The 17,555-nt window shown below is 40.5% G+C and overlaps 1 protein-coding gene across 4 annotated transcripts in view; it reads right to left on the minus strand.

Annotated features, from left to right (window-relative positions):
• Window positions 1-5,491: 5,491 nt before the first annotated feature.
• LOC135085590 (transcription factor BCFI-like) overlaps window positions 5,492-17,555 on the minus strand; it is a 49,448-nt gene continuing 37,384 nt past the window's right edge. For 2 of the 4 annotated variants that reach the window (XM_063980380.1, XM_063980366.1), the window contains exons 3-9: window positions 16,146-16,264; window positions 15,642-15,868; window positions 15,268-15,331; window positions 9,155-9,369; window positions 8,107-8,271; window positions 7,502-7,604; window positions 5,492-7,354 (exon numbers count right to left, since the gene is read on the minus strand). In XM_063980380.1, coding sequence (XP_063836450.1) covers window positions 7,191-7,354; window positions 7,502-7,604; window positions 8,107-8,271; window positions 9,155-9,369; window positions 15,268-15,331; window positions 15,642-15,868; window positions 16,146-16,264 — 1,057 coding nt within the window. In that variant the 3' untranslated portion in view covers window positions 5,492-7,190. Of the gene's footprint in view, window positions 7,355-7,501; window positions 7,605-8,106; window positions 8,272-8,885; window positions 9,047-9,154; window positions 9,370-15,267; window positions 15,332-15,641; window positions 15,869-16,145; window positions 16,265-17,555 lie in introns of all 4 variants that reach the window. The other 2 variants (XM_063980387.1, XM_063980374.1) reach the window with 2 other exon arrangements.

Raw genomic sequence — 17,555 nt, forward strand, 5'->3', positions numbered from 1 at the left:
ACGAACAACTCTGAATTCATACTGTGTCTACCTTATAATCGCTTTGTAACTTTAACAAAACAAAAGGTATTTTAAATTTTTAATAAGGCATCATGAAGTTTGGGTCATCGTAGCTTTGGCAGCTAACCTAAAAAAATGTCTAACAAGGAGTTGGAACTGTCAAAACTATCTGGTTGATGTGTAAACAAGTTCTAGTCATTGCCCAGGTCATGTCAGATGGCCCTCCAGCCTTTCATACATTTTCTCGGTGGGTGACATGCAATGTCCAAATCACATATTGATGCTATTTGGCTTATCCGTTGAAGGAGACGATCTTGCAGATATTATGGTAGATAAATAATATATTTTTTGAGACGTGAGGGGGTGCGGAGGGCAGGGGAGAGGTGGTTGCAAACAGCGCTTGTCTTATCAGCGCACTTGACGCGATAAATATTTCAGCCGTCGATATCTCGCCATGTACCACTTATAAATACATGATTCATTGTTTATTCTCTATATTTCGATCGGTTGTTTGTTTCAGAAAAGGCATCACATACGATCAAATTCTTAGAAATATGACAAAAGTAAAACCCTGCCCCTCCCTCATTACGGTCCATTTTCTAGAACAAGTTTAAATATAAATATAGTTACTCCATATTCATACAATTGATTTTTTAATGAAATTGTAATTTCAGGTGCGGTTACACTAATACTACGCTCGTTTTAAAATGTAAAAAAAGTTAATATTATAAACAAGATTTTAGGTTTTTTTTTATTTGTTTCGCTCTTGGCAGAGCGGTCGTGGTCACGTTGAGGCGTTGTTCACATCAGTTGTAGAGAAGGATACTTTCCGCACGATATCCCGCCATCTTTCTCTGTTGGCAGACTGTCTGATGCAGTCACATACGCCGTCTCCCACTGCCGATTACACTTAGTCATTCCAAGCTTTACTTAAATCCTCTAAAATTAACTTGACAACTAAAACAAGACCCAACTCGTTTCATTCATCATCATTTCGTCATCGTTGTTACATCAGGTCAATCGGTTAACCCAAATATATGTACATAACATTTCAAGCTTAATAAAATCTTGTAGGTAATCTCTTATTTAGATTGATTGTTTGACAGTTCAAACCCAATCTGGCTATGGAAGAGTGTCAGATTCTGGCATAAGTGATATTCACATAATATGATCTACATTTATCAACCCTCAAATTGTCAAATTATTTCATCAAAATATTTTTTTATATCGGTTCATATTTTGATGATGAAACGATTTCTTTTGGAAGAAAATCGTTTTCTTTATGGAAACGAAAGAATGAGGATATAATTTATGTTGTAATCAGGCTTTAAATACAGGATGATTTTGTTATCAGTATCCAAATTTTTTTAAAAAGCTTTTTAAAACAATTTAAAAATACAACTTTATCTTAATTTATTCTTAATCTCGGTATTTTTCACGATAAAAATATTGAAAATGTAATTCGCGGGTGCCCATATCTTAATTTTTAAAGGTTCTTAGGGCTTATTTTTGCGTACCATTATGTCTATTAAGCTTTGTAGTAAACTATGTGTATGTATTTTTCTATGAACGAAGCAAATTATTCACGTGAGCCAATTTTGAAACCGCGAGTAGCGGATCAAAATAATTAAATATGAAGAAAAAAAATGTTTTTTTATGTAAATCAAGTTACTGATTCTGCGTCGCTCCTAAAAATTTGGATACTGATAACAAAATCACCCTATATAAATCCGTAATCATTAGATGACCATAGTTAAATAACAATGTATTACTTTTTTTCTTACAAAGCAAACTAAATCTAGATATTAAGATAGCTTATACATCACGTTCAGTATCGTAGGTACCAATAAAGTGCCCTGTCATTTTTATCTTGAGATGACAGGTGTCGATAACGAAATTCCCATTGCTTCTCCGATCCTGCCTCTTGTAATCTAACCAAAGGTGACCTACTGGCTGATCAAACACTTACCGAAGACGGCATTTTGATATAATGGGACCGACGAGTTAACGTACCGATCTGAATCAACTAGCCCTCTGCGCTCATCTATTGTCTGATGAAGCTGAAAAAGCTGCTCACGGCTTTCAGCATTTCCCATCAGAAAGAAACTAGGTTAATTTAGTCTTAAAAAGCGAAAATATCCTGAGAGAGAACCGTGACAAAGTGTAGTTATTATTTTAATCTCTTCTTCTTCTGCCTCGCCTTATGCCGTTACGCGGAGGTCGGTTTTTCCAATCATGCGCCGCCATTTGATTTTATCTTGAACGTCTCGTTCGTGGAGTCTCAATACCTTTTGGATATCCGTTACCCGGAAGACTTTACCTCTTCCCCTCTTTTTATGTGGCGATGGAAAGCCACCTTTTAATCACGTGATCGTCTGGTCTTCTCATAACGTGTCCATACCAGCGTAGTCTAGCTTTATGGGTTATGGGGGTTATCTGGGTTATGTAGTTATTCTTTTAAGTTTTGCAAAATTAATATAAAGAAAATAAAATCGGTGTTCACATTCATATCATCTGATTTCCACACTGAACGTATTTAAGTAATTGAAATAGGTACTTTAAGGTGATTCAAATTGATAACATCTTTTATCAGCAGCCAATATTTTACGTGTGATAATTTTTATTTGATTTAAAATTATTCCATTTAAAATATTAAAGAAAGCAATTTGTCGATATAGTTCTGATAATATTTTATTCAGTTACTTAGTGAATTGTATGGCTATAAATCACATAGCATCACTAGCGCCTGATCGTCGTAAGCCTTCTCAGTTTCCCGTGGCTTCGTTATATTGTAAGCCTTCTCAGTTTCCCGTGGCTTCGTTATATTATAATATCAGAGGTTAGTTTACGTGGTCACAAAAATATTTGCAGCTTGACATAAAGTTACCCATTACATATTAAACTACCCTTTACCTAAACTACTTCGCGTATACGCATGGCGGAATGAAAAAATTATTACATAATTATGTCTACTAAAATATGAGAAAAAAAAGTCTACTAAAATATGAGAAAATAATTCCCTCCCAATCCCAACATATAAAACCCATAAATAGAAGATAGAGTAACCTGAAAATGGTCAAGAACCGACTTTGTCAGGCGACAGTGCTTGTTGTGTCAGCCCAAAAGGCGGATTACACCTATTGCTCAATGTGGCGCGTCGTGGCCCACTTGTGCGGAATGCGTGGCCGTTGCGACATCGCTGCGTGCTTGATGCTCCTAGGAACTGTGGCTTTTGGGAATGATTTGGGAATTCCTGAAACTGAAAATCACTAATCGGTCTTTGCGACTTCCTGAATATAATTTGTTATCTCTAATAAAATAAAATAAAACACCATCATGAAAACACCACTATTGGTACGTATACTAGTAGGTATATGTACCTATAGAGGTGTTTTCATGATTATGGTCCAATTGATTTTTCTACTCCTGTGTTTCGTGTTTCCTGATTGATGAACTTTGACCTTACAAAAGACTTCAACGCGCTATTCCGTAAGTTAATTTATTTCATAATCTACATAAAGCTAAAATGTTTGTTCTTAATCAGGACAAATACGAGACATATACGAGTCAAGACTCATCAAGCGTTTATATTATTGAGTGCAATGACCTCATAGATATAGCACTCGTGTATCGCGGTTTCCTTCAGATATGCAAATCTTTATCTCGTTTATCTTAACTAGGCGTTAATATGAGACCGGTTATCTTAACATTTTGATACCTAATCGTATCTAACAGATACAGTATCTCGCGGAACAGCTGTCACTATCTACTGCACATGCAGTTGCACTAACAGTGTGGTTCTGAAAGTAGGAGGTTCAGATCGATAGGTTAGTCATATTCCAGGTAATCTAATCAGTGTAATTGTTCCATGAGTATGTTCGTGCCGGCCGGGTAATAATATCGAGGCATGTTCCCCACGCAGGCCGGGCCGCTGCGGGGTGTGTTCGCGGCGATAACGGGCGCAAACACGGCGAGCGCTGCGCAAATATTGGTAGGGAGCGTCGTCCCGCCCGCGCCCCGCCCGGGACGCGGGACCGCCGTATCGGGGCCGCAACTATCGCGATACCATCCCCGATACCAGCTAATTATCAGATAGAAGGCCTACAGATTTGATTACGAGAGCGGTATCTGCGCGACAGCTCATTACAGTCGATGCGGCGCCCGCGCACCCACGCCCGAGATGAATGCGCCCAGTCACCTAGATCTTTGTTTTCCGACCGATTATTTTGCTTTCATTTGTTTTTGCTTCGAGTACCTTCGGCACTCCTGTGAAGTGTGTGTTGTGTAGTGAAGCAGTGGCCGCGTCACATAATCCTCGCTCCGAATCTGATACGAAACTTCGACGGATTATTGATGGGCGCCGCTCGACCTCATCGCGATCTTATCAGTTGTTTTTTGTCGAATATTTTCCGTGGAAAGCTAATAAAGCGCGGCGGGGGGCGCGGGCACGTGACGCGCGCGATAAGACGCCATATTGTTTCAGCGCCCCCTCCTGCCCGCGCCCGCCCCGCGCTCGAGTGTTTTCGATCACGTAGCTGTCTAATGTCACATCGTTCTTCAATAGCATTGAGTTGAGTTGCCCTCAACAACTATGATATAGTATGCCTCTAACGCCGATGAGCCATCATAATTATTATACTATACTACTGATATCTCTACTGTGTTCATACATATAGTCATTTTCTTGCTTACTAACTATACATAAAATATAAGTCTCAACAGTAATAGGTCAGTAAAACATTATCGAATTACATTTACGGTTTACCTGCACTTCGATAGGTATATTACCATACCACCACTGTAACATTCTTTCATTGTCAAATTTAGTATTGAGTATTCTAGTTGGTCATAAAGTTGTAAGAAAACAATTCACTAATAAATAATGATACAGTCCCGAAATATGGCCCTGTAAGGGCATTGCAATATTATAGGTAGTACCTAATTATTAATTAAGTAGTTATAGGTAACTATCAACTGCGTATTATAAGTGATCGATCGATGCTTGATAAAAACTCCAGAATCCACCTTTAAAATAATGTACCTAATAAGTATTATACTTTTTAGTGCACTAGATATTAAAACTAATTTTTAATATCGGAGTTCTGCATACAACATACAAAAACATACAGTCGAATTGATAACCTCTTCCTTTTTGAATTTAGTTAAAAGAGTCGTACGTATTTGTTGTCCATATCTCTACTATGGTAGGTAATGCTTATATTAAAAAGAGGAAAGCTTGTATTTTTGGTATGTTTGTATTAAATAGCCGCCGAAATTACTGAACCGATTTGAAAAATTCACCATTGGTGAAATTCACCACTATTTTTTCTGATTAACAAATATTGTTTTTATTTACAATTTTCTCTATCTATGTAAAATGTTTTTTTTTTACATAGTTACCTATCTGTAGTATAGGACCAGGATTTGAGGAGAAAGTACTAATAATATCTGCAAAAAATATTTAGATCTAGTTTAAGTAAAAAAAAACAGCTTTTTTAATTATAATTATTATCAATTTATTCAAAGTATACTCTTTAATATTTACAAAGAACTGTAAATTATGACTAACGCCAACGAGTCATTAGCGATAACACATAAATAAAATATAACATCACATAGTGTGTCTATGTTCACTAATATATTTGGCGAAACGCGCGCCCTCTCGCGCCGCCTGCTCCCGGGCTCCGGGAGGTGCGATATACTACAATAAACATTTAAACATGTAATTTATTAACAATTGAGATTTAATTCGGGTTCCTTGGATCAGAGATCGTTCAGATCTGCTTAGGTCATTCAACAGCGATAAGAACAGATCCTGGATCTGAAATTAACATCGTTAATCACTTGATACGCATACATGAATGATGTTATCGGTTTACTGATTTAATTAAATCAGTGAAAGTTCTTTACACGTTGATAGTTTATTACATCCTCAAATATACGAGTACGATACATGCTAGAACATTTTGCAACATATTCGCTGTTGACGCTTCCGATTTCAACACCAAAGACATTGCACTTGTATAGAAAATGTAATATACGAGTAATTTCGTCAATACAGAATCCACTTATTTATCTTAATCATAGGTTTGTGTTTTAACCGTGGAGAGAGAAAGTTGCCGACAGTTGATTTGCTATCTCCGAATACAATTGCGTACCTACATGGTTGCAACATAAAATGGTTATAGATGACACTGAGTTGTTGTGACGGATAGAATCCGTATGTAGCTCGAAGGAATTGTCAATCCTACCGCAACATATTTTTGGATGATAATAAGTTGTTTATATTATGTTAGGTCTAGCGGCAGGCTTCATCCATAGGTAAAAGTACATTTTATAAATTATCTTAACTAGTGTCGTCCTGTACCAAAGTAACTGCAACAACGCAACGTTGTAAAAGTATCTTAAGGAGAAACTTTTCTAAATAACTAACATGTCATCAATGAAAAGAGTGCTAAGTAGACAAGATTTTTGTTGTATGAAGTGACTGCCATCTTTTCATCGTGTATATAAAAGATTGAGCATGTATTGGCCTTGAGCTGGGTAGCCAACTGTAGTGATACACTGTCTGGCACATCCCTCACTCGCTGGGAGGATTGTGGTCTTTGTGAGCAATATCTTATACAACTACTCTACAGCTACTTATTTATTTTCAAATTCGTGGAATGCCTTTTCAAGTCATGGAGTTTAATAAAATCTACAATATATAACGACTCATACTACACATATTTTATAAAATAATTGTCAGCACATAATAACAATATAATATCAATTAAATTCAACGTCGATACGCCTCATACATCAACACGTACAGTACACATGCTAACGTCTCTATCTATGTAAATATTTACTTAGGAATGCAACTCGCTAGGAATGGTACAGGTTAGGTACAGTCTTATAGTTTTTATACAAAGATTATTTGGTAACACGTTAAATAATACACACGCGCGGGCGATCGGACGCGAGGTGCGTCGTGTCCAACAAAACTATACACGGGCGCGGGTGCGGCACGTGCGGCGGCGCCGTCCGCGATATTTGGTCAACTAGCGACTCCGCCGGCGGCGGTCCTACGCTACGCATTAATCTAACTTAAACGACTGAGATTCTACATTATTATTCGTCGACTCGGCGAGCCCACGGGCTTCGCGGGCTCCGCGGGGGTTATTATGACGTGAGTGCGGGCGGGCGGCTCAGCTGCCCATGGACACGACGCTGGGGCGGTCGTCGGGCGCGCGGCGGTAGTCGTCCAGCGCGTGCGCCGGCGGCGGCTCCTCCAGCTTGAAGGCGTGCTGCACGTAGTAGCTCACGGGCAGCGGCGAGCGCGCGCCCCCGCCCAGCGCCGGCGCCGGCTCCACTGCGGACAACGGGCCACGGTCACACATGCGACGCACACTGCCTAACCGAGCAGACACCTCTGCTTAGTTAAGGAGCTTGCGTCAAAATACTCAAAAATACCATTAGTCTGAACTTATTTGTCGAAATCCTCTACAAAGATACTTACGTATACTCTCCAACTTCACGCCACTTGACAGCGTTCGCTGTACTGCGGTCTTAATATTTCGTTCATTTTTATTAATTCCGTTCTTTGGTTTCCGTTTTCTCGTCTGTAATGAAAAATAAATCATTATATTATTAAAAGATTCTAAATTAATAATTCTAAAAGACTCTATTTTAGTTGAAATGGAACCCGAAAGTTTAAAATCTTATAATCTCTCTCTCTCTCTCAAGTATAAATCGTTATTGAAGTCCTAAACTGTCATTTTGGTACAAAACAAGTTTTTTAAAGCTGGCGTCTTACGCCCGTTTCCCATATTCAATCCTTGTCCAAATCCGGATTTCAACTGTCAAAGAATATGTTTTCGATCAAATATCCATATTTTTGATGCGGTTACACTTTAATATTGTTTAAATAGTCTTATAAACAATATGAAAATGTAAAAAACATCAAAATCCGTAGATATTTTGACCTTTGAAATTTGACAGTTGACGGACGGATTTGGATTAGGATTGAATATAGAAATCCAGTATTAGTTGTCATTGTTGATTTCTGGGTGGCATAAAATCAATAGTGCCAGTAGCACGCCGCGGCCGTCCGCGACGCCTCACCTGTATGGCGTCCTTCTTCATGGCCAGCGGGCGGTTGACGCTGTGCAGCTTGTAGTAGAGCCCGCAGGCGTTGCAGACGGTCTCGCCGTGCGCGTTGCGGCGCCACAGCGACGTCGTGGTCGTGTGGCAGTTGGTGCACGTCGTGCCCGGCCGCTTCGTGCCCGTCTGTGCCGGGAACACACGTTAGCTACGTCGTAGTGGCAACAGTATAGCGCGATACCACAAAATAAAGTCTTGATAAATTATTTCCGGAAGTTGAAATAAAACTTTTGAAATTTACAAATTAAAAACATGCATTATTTTCTGCTTGTAAAAATTTCATAAAAGTATTTATAAGTATTTTCACGTTTCTAATGAACAGTTTTGGAAAATTACAATTATTAATACTTATGTCTGTACTTTGTACTGACTCGAATTAAAATTAAATTCAGAATCATCATTAGTTTATTATTAGGAGTATAGTTCTGAAAAAAAATACTCTATAATAATGATGAATCTGACATTCAGAATCCTAAAACCAATGATGCATGCGGTTAATGTATACGAGTAGAACAGGGTTAGCACAGGAGAAGCGATGAGTGTTAGTGCGCGGGTGCAGGATCGGGCCGGGAGGGACGGAGGGTAAAGGGAGGGCGGCGAGTCTACTCCGTAAAATGTTTGGAATCTTTCTTTGGCTCTATCAGTTTCTCTCTCAATCCAGGAAAGTTAGAGAGACGGATAAATAAAGTGAAGTCAAAATCAAATTTGGGAGTAGAGCCTCAACGCGGGGCCCGACGTACCCCTTTCTTCTGTTTGTAGTCGGAGGGAGTGGAGGCGGCGTGCGGCGCACAGAGCGGCGCGGGCGCCGGCAGCGCGAGCGGGTGCGCGTACGGCGACCCGAGCCCGTTAATCAGGGAGCCCTTGTAGTAATCCGCGCCCGGCGGGGCCCCCTCCGCGGCCACTGCAAACACAAGTCACTGAGATCGGGAAGTGGGCGGCGGGAGACGGACGCTCGGCGGGCGCGGATTGCTCAAGGACGTGCGTTAGTCGAGCGGAGTGAGTTGCGTACGTCGTGGGCGGGCGCGGCGAGCGCGTGCGCGGCGGTGCGGTGACGTACCAGCCGCCGCGGCTGCTTGAGCGGGCGGTTCATGCCGTTCATCTTGTTGTAGAGCCCGCACGCGTTGCATAGGTAGTGGCCGGTGCAGTCGCGGCGCCACAGCGGCGTGTGCACCGTGCCACAGTTCACGCACTCGCGGCCCTCCGTGAAAAACTCCGCCATATCGACTGTGCGCAACAACCGCTAGTTAGCTTCTCCACGGCCGAGCGTCCGCTCATACAGTACAATCAATATCATCAACAAAATATCTTAAAGCTAAAATACTGCATTGGACTATGAATATAAGTAATACTTATTTGAACTTGATCAGAAATTTGACATTTGAACCTTTTTATCATTATCATGTAAATTAGACTAGCTAATTGGCCATATTGTTCAAATGTGAAATCACTGATTTTTTTTTATGTGACAGGAGGCAAACTGATGCCAAAAGTTTTAAATTGACATACAAAAGGGACTGCTACATAAACTGGCAATGACCCAAATACTAATAAATGGGACCAAAGTACGAGTATCATATTCATTCACTCTTTGTTCGACCAACTGTGATGTGCTTATACTTTTACGCGTATTGTTGTTCTGCCTCGGTCGTCGTGGCCGAGGGCACGGTCCGGTTAAGGAAGTGTAATGTAAACAGCGCGAAGAGAAGATTCATTGTCTGAGCAACCTTGGCAATGACTGATTCATGCGCGTGCTGAGCGCGCGGGACGGGCGCGCACGTGACGCGCGCGCCGCGAGGGCACGTCGCGGGGACCACGCATGAACCACACTTCGCATCATCCGCGTTTATGGACCAACTTTCACTAACGTTATATTCATGTGAAGATTAACATCGTATAATAAAATGTGTCCGGGCATGTAGTGATCAAACTTTAAGGGCGTGATCTATGGACAATTTTATCGATGAAAATATTTCAAATTTGGGGCTTGACCCATTTCTCAAAAAATTAAAAGGCTTTAAGTTTTTAATTTTAGAATTCACCTAATCTTTCAAAAATAAGTGATTGCGTGGGCACCTTAACACTAATGAGCAAATATTTTATGTCATGCGATAGCTGATAAAATTATCTATTTGTAAAGTAGAAAACAGACACAAGTTTTATACATTTTAAGGGAGTAAGAATGGATTTAAGTAGAAAAAAACATGACTTTTTCACTTCTTTTTCATTTATTTTCCAATAAAAGAAAAACCAGATCGTTAAAGTATGTTTTATTTGCATTGTATTATTAGTATTTGATCTATTCTACAAAACGAATGTAAATTTATTAGTCTACGTCTATTAGTTTCGACGTAATTGGTGAACAAATATACCCCTTCCCAGCCGATTCCATAACGCGGATTCCATAACCTCCTGAAAGAATCGCCCAACTAGTAGGAGTAAGTTGGGCGATTCTTTCAGGAGTGCACTTTCGCATGTAAATCCTTGTAATTTTGCGAGAAATGGGTCAAGCCCCAAATTTGAAGTATTTTCATCGATAAAATTGTCCATTTGATCACTACATGCCCGGACACACTGTATAAGGAAAGTTAATCATTGCATTCAATAAATAATAAAAACTTGATCTATTGTTATTACTAATAACAACAAATAACTTATTATTAATTCTTTTTAAGAGATGATTAACGGTGCACAGTTCTCGAGAATCCCCTTAATCTACTTAGCAAGTTAATATTAAACTTTGATAACATTAGGTATTTACATTTACTGTGTAGGCATGTTAACACTGTAAGTTACTGTCCAAAAATTAATTACCTAGGTACATTGTAGTTTCCAAAAAAGACGTAACCAAAACTAAAGCAGACGCTGTAGTACAAAATTGCAAAATCAGCATGTCCGGTGTTTACAAACACTACATTTGTTCATCGTAATTCGCCGACCTTCGTGACGCGGGCGCGGGTCGTGACCGCGGCTGTAACCCGAGCGGCGATTGTTCGTGCCTCAACGGCCGCGCGGACCGTTACTGCACACTTCCTCTTCTCACAGTTACTACTAGTCCTTCAGTGGGGCTTATTGTTTCCATTTCATCTCCAATAGCTTTAATGTTGCGTCGTGATGAGGTTAATCCTTAAGTGGCATTTCCTCTCACAGCGCACTTTAAGTACAATTTTATGTATTTACATCAGTTTTTATTGTATTTGTACAAAGTACCTACAGTTTATTGCAAGCACAGATATTAAGATCATCATCATAATTTCCGCCAATGCTTTTCATGTTGATCGATTGGTAGCGGCCTGCGTCCAGCGCTTCTCTGCTACCTTTATGATGTCTTCGGTCCACCTTGTGGGTGGATGTCCCACGCTGCGTTTTCCGGTACGCGGCTTCCATTCCAGAACCTTGCTGCCCAATCGGCCATCTGTTCTGCGTACTATGTGCCATGCCCATTGCCACTTCAGCTTGCTAATCCATGGACCAGTCACGGGCTCATACAGTATCCTAGTCGGTATAATACATAATATTATGTAGAATGAATTCTGCTCTTGCAATTGGGATGATGACTGGGTAATGAAATCGAAATTCTAGTTCGTCCGCCAGACAGACAATAAAAAAATATTGAACACGTATTTTTTCATAATAGAATAATTACAGTATTATATTGAGTTGAAATTCACGTGACGTCACTTTTGAGTAAAAAATCTACTCAAAAGTGTCTGACGGACAAATAATTGAAATTTTTGTAAATAAATTATTACAAAAACTTTTCATACGTGATGTAAGATATAAACTTGTAAAATTTTAGTTTGGTATATATTCATTTGAGCAATCGTTACTAGAGTGTATAACCAATGTGTGTTACCAGTGATAACTTATGGCTCGGAAACGTGGCCTCTCACTATAGGCCTTATACAGAAGCTCAAAGTTGCACAGCGTGCTATGGAGAGGGCTATGCTTGGTGTTTCTTTGCGAGATCGAATCAGAAATGAGGAGATCCGTAAACGAACCAAAGTCTCTGACATAGCCCGACGTATTAGCAAGCTGAAGTGGCAATGGGCAGGGCACATAGTACGCAGAACTGACGGCCGATGGGGCAGAAAGGTTCTGGAATGGAGGCCGCGTACCGGAAAACGCAGCGTGGGACGTCCACCTACAAGGTGGACCGACGACATCGTAAAGGTAGCAGGGAAGCGCTGGACGCAGGCCGCTACCAATCGATCAACATGGAAAGCATTGGGGGAGGCCTATGTTCAGCAGTGGACGTCCTGTGGCTGAAATGATGATGATGATGAATCGTTACTAAAGAATGAAGATAGTTCTGTGGCAGTTTCTGTACGCCACAATGAAAACTCCCACAGTCCAGTGGATTCAAGCATTATTCCGTGCTAATAATTATGTAAATATATTTCAATTTGGGTGGCAAACATTTATACCTCCCTTGGGGCGGATAGTGATAAAATTTTCCTGAAACCAACCATGCCCATGGTCATGTTACAGGTCGCGCGGATGTCACATGTCACTCATGGTATTGTCGCTCGTAGGTTGTGGGCGCGTAATGGAGAAGGCCATCTGTGCCGGCACATGCCTCGTCAATTATACTACGTCTGTGCCGATAACATTATTACGAAGTGCTCTGTGATTTAAAATCTTTTTTTCTGGAATCGTGATCCCGCTTTGGCCAATTTTATCTTTATCGCTTGAAATAGCGGCCATGTGTTAACTATTTGAAACTGATTTTTCGTTACTGTCGCGACTCGCGACATTTTTATAAACTGAATTTATAGTGAAATTTGATATGAGTAAGACACTTGTTTGGTTTTCAATTTCGGTTTATCGGTAATTTTAACTAGAAACCCATTAAATAATTTAAGCTTTCATGTATGGTCTATGACGTAATTTAGAAAACACGGATAATGGCGTCAGGGTGTTGATAACGACGTCGCATTAGTGTCGCGGCCGCGGCGCGGGCAAACATGCGGCGCGAGGCAAGCGCAGGGCTGATCGCGGCTCGAAGAACACAACCCTTCAGGTCGATAGATACTAACTTCATCAATCTATACGAATAATTATTTCTACAAAGTAGGCTTTTCTTCTTTTTCATAATTTTTGAATTTGTCGCTGAGATTGATTCCCAACATGCTCCTTTCCATTGCCCTTTGTGTACTAGCTAGTTTTTCTCTTGGTTGTCTGTTAGTTTCCAGTAAATAATATGTAAATAGATACATATTTATTTCAAAATAATATTTTTTAAATAATTAATTGATTCATTTTCAATATACCCGAAGGTTGTGGAAGACACGAGATCTGTGTTTTTACAAGCTTTATTTAGGTCCCAGATCTTTACTGTAATTTTAAGTACAGCTTGTTTTAATTGGCCAGCCCTGAGGCGGCCGGCGCAAGCGCAGCGTGTTTGAGCGGCACGTGCGCGCCGACGGCCGACACTTTTTGTGGCCGTGCAAACACGCCTTATGGTGCGCCCCGCAAACATTAGTGTAGACAAAAACATTCATGCGACTAAGTTTCGTGAAATCTAGAGCGTCTTGCTCTAGTAATTTAAGACAAGTGTAAAATTTAAACATCCATAAAGATCTTTAAAATAATCCTTGAAACGGTTGTCGGTAAAATGTCAATCATAAACTTATATTGACACTTGAGAGTCTTGAATATACACTAGTGTTTAGTGCCGAAACTAACATTTAAGTGTCTTTTAAAAATTATATCTGAACAAAATTTACAGTGGTTCAAAGAAAGGCAATTAATTATTTAATAGCTTTTAAAGCCGAAATAAAATCAGTTATTGCCGCTTTCGAAGATAGACGAAGGTTCAAGTGGATGTGAAAACCGAAAAAAACCGTTACAAAAACGTGTTCATTGTTCCAAGAGGGAACCGTGAATGTTACCCGGACTCCATTATCGATGTTTTTCAAAAATAGCTTATCGCAATAAAAATATATCTGTGAAGTTATTTAGAGATGGTTATTAGTTTTGACAGCGCGAGGCTATCGGCGTGACCCGCGCCACGCCGCCCCTGTCCGTAAAAAATCTCGTATTGACAAAAACTAAGCTGTTGCTATCGGTCGTGTTTACCGTCCGGACGCTATTGTTGTAAGAACGACTAATTATGACGGCGAGCTTGCGGGCTGCTGCTCGCCTCTTGTAATTTCAATAGCTCTTACAAGAACATTTTATGAGGTTATATTTACTTATTTAGTAAGGCCGAAAAGTAGATCTATGTTTCATTATTAAGGCCCGATTCGACCAAACTTTTATCTGATAATAACTTATGGTATAACTGGCACATTGACAGTTTCAGTTGAATAACTGACGATTTATTCTGAGATTAAAATTACTCTTGTTAATAATTACTCTCATCCACCCTAAATATAAATAGTAACTGTACAACTGTCATGTTAAGCAGCGTGTTACCAAGGAGTCATTGAATATTTCATAATGAAGTAATGATACATTTAGTTTTCGTATGTACTATGCATGTATGTATTTATCTATTGTAAATGTCAAGTGTACATTAACAAAAACAATAAATTAGTAATGATTTATTTACTGTCCATTAGAGTGTTGTTTAAATATTATTCACTATAATTTACCACCAAAATGGTAACGTGAGCCGATGATTCACTTGGAAAGTGGACTTGGTCTGGCGAATCACTCGTCGGCGAACAAAGAGCGGCCCTAATGCGCGTGAACGCAGGGACGGAATGCGCGTACAAAATGACCAACGGAAAATTTTGAAAGGTTTCTTTCTGTATTATCGGGCATTTAAATTCTTTAATAGGAATGTGAAAACCAGTCATTCAATATTTAAGTGATAGCGAATTCAATGTTTGATCATATTGTATTGGCGTAGATTCTAATAACTGTTTATTTCAAAATAACTGTGAAACAAATGTTACAAACATGTGAGTCATAATATTTTTAATTAAAGTATTCTCTAAGTGAATGGTATCCACATTCCTACCTTTTTCTGAATGTGAATAGAGACACACAGTTACGTATTTGTATACTACTCCTACACCTAAACTCCTATACTTTAAACACTTTGAAATATCAATCTATAATATTTAAAACAAGTCAATGGTGCTATCATATTTGTCATGATGTAGAGGTACTTACTGGCTGACAGACTGGCGGCGGCCGAGAGCTGCGGCCGGCGGCTGCCGTCCAGGCCCCACACGTCCTGGAAACAGCGGCACGAGCCTTCGTCAGCAAAGCGCACACATTTCAAACTATTTAACCTACTTCAAAACTAAGACGCAAGAAGAGATCAAGACTAAGTTTGTTTTTATTCACTTCAATATCTGGCTCTACCCAATATTAAAAAGAAAAAAATCTTCTTTAATATGAACATAATTATGAAGATACCATAATGTACACTCATGAAGTCATGAGTCATCAGATCAAAACGCTATAATAACGCAGCCAGAAACAATAATAGAATATCAATTCCCGGATCACGACAAAAAGAACAACCCATGTGAGTTACCGACCTGGTGCGTGTAAGCATTGGCGGTGAGGCCGGGGTTGCCGTACACGGTGGAGGCGCGCGAGGTGGCGCAGGCGAAGGCGCCGCCGAAGCGCGCGCTGAAGGCCGGCAGCGCGCCGCCCGCCGCCTCGCCGCCGCCCGCCTCGCCCGCGTACTCCTCGCCCAGCACCACGCCGCCGCCGCCGCCGCCGCCGCCGCCGCTCGACCCGCCGTACGTGGGAGAACCGCCGGCTGGAAACACTTTGGGTTTAGCTGTGCTGTATACCATTTGTAATTGATCAAGAATAAAGAAAATTTAAGACGTCTTCGACGTATTGGGAATTGAATATCGACGTAGATAGTCTGTTGAACGATAATGAATGCAGCCTGTTGATGATACAAGATAACCTGTAGCACGATGTACCTTACGACACTAGTATCGTGGCAAATCATTTGTATTCTTTTGAATGATATCCATGGCTGGATTCAGTGGTTGAGTTTATTTATGGCAGTGGAACGGGTGCGGTACCTGTGCTGGGGCTCCAGATCTGCTGCTGCACGGCGAGCTCGGCGGGCGCGCCGAAGTAGGGCGCGGGGCTGGGGTACGCGCAGCGCGAGTACACCGCGCCGCCGCCGCCGCCGCCGCCTCTGCGCCAGGAAGGACCGATTAGAACCGCGTGATATTCAGAAACACCCAGTTTGACAGATATGGCCATGACAATACTTTTCCTTTCTCCATTTCAAAGCGAAATATAATGTTCTGTCAACCTTTACCCATGCCCATGTGATATGCAATAAAATGATTTGAATTTGAATTAGGGCTGATTTTTCAATCGTCAGATATCTTTTATCTGAAGAATAAACTTGTCATTGTGACATATCTTCCATACTGAACTTCTATAAGTCAATGTGCCAAACTTATTCTTCAGTTAAAAGTTATCCGACGATTGAAAAAACAGACCTTAGTCATACTTTTATTATGAAATAATTTTAAGATGACTTGATAACTGATCTTGAAAGGAATCAGGAATTGAGGAATATATTGGTCAGTTAATGGAGTCTGGTCCGATAGAACCTAAGTATGTACTTTAATTTTAAAGTTTAGATTTATTTTTGATTTGGAAATTAAATACTGAAAATAATTTCATAACGGCAATACGCGAGTTGTAACAGCTGCGACCGATACGTGCCGAGCTCACGCGCAGCAGCGCTTATCTCGCTTACGACATCCATTGAGTAATGAGAATTCTTCATTTACGTGACATTTGCGCGGCGAACAGTTACGAGACTTATCGGAACTCATTGGGCAAGTTTAGCCGCCTTGCGAATGAACATGTCGTGGCACTCCGGACTGCCCTCATAAGTTATTAACCAGGACCTAACCATGATGCAACCCAAGGTAGTCCTAAAGTACTACAGATAGTCGTGCGTTAGTGAATTGTGATCCATCCTGCATCCACTGGGGTAGTTTGATTAGTCGTCTGTTGTAACTGGTGGCCAAGATTATACATAGAACGCCATCTAGCTAAACGTCTCCCTCAAAACTTTTCAGGACGGCAATTACAGCTTTGAATTCCGCCAGTTTAGTATGTATATTATTAAAATGATACATAATAATACACCACAATAAAATGGATTGGGCCCGGTTTCACCAAAGCGTAGAAGAGATATGTTTTTAAAAAAACTAATCAGAATTCCGAACTGAAGTTAAGCGGCGAGATGATGTGATCTGATCGACCTATCAAACACATCCCCTCTCCTCTCCGCTTTGGTGGAAACTGGGCCTTAGGCACATCGCGGACGACTTTGTTGAAATTAAATAGGTTTTCTCCGCAAAAGTACGTAAAAGAATTGTAGCGAAAGGAAGTTTGAACCCTAAATGCGGTGACATGGATGACGTGTGTTTGCTCAGGGTTCATCGACAGCGCCTAGGCATTAC

This window comes from Ostrinia nubilalis, chromosome 2 (assembly GCF_963855985.1).
Source record: "Ostrinia nubilalis chromosome 2, ilOstNubi1.1, whole genome shotgun sequence".
Taxonomy (NCBI): Eukaryota; Metazoa; Arthropoda; class Insecta; order Lepidoptera; family Crambidae; genus Ostrinia; species Ostrinia nubilalis.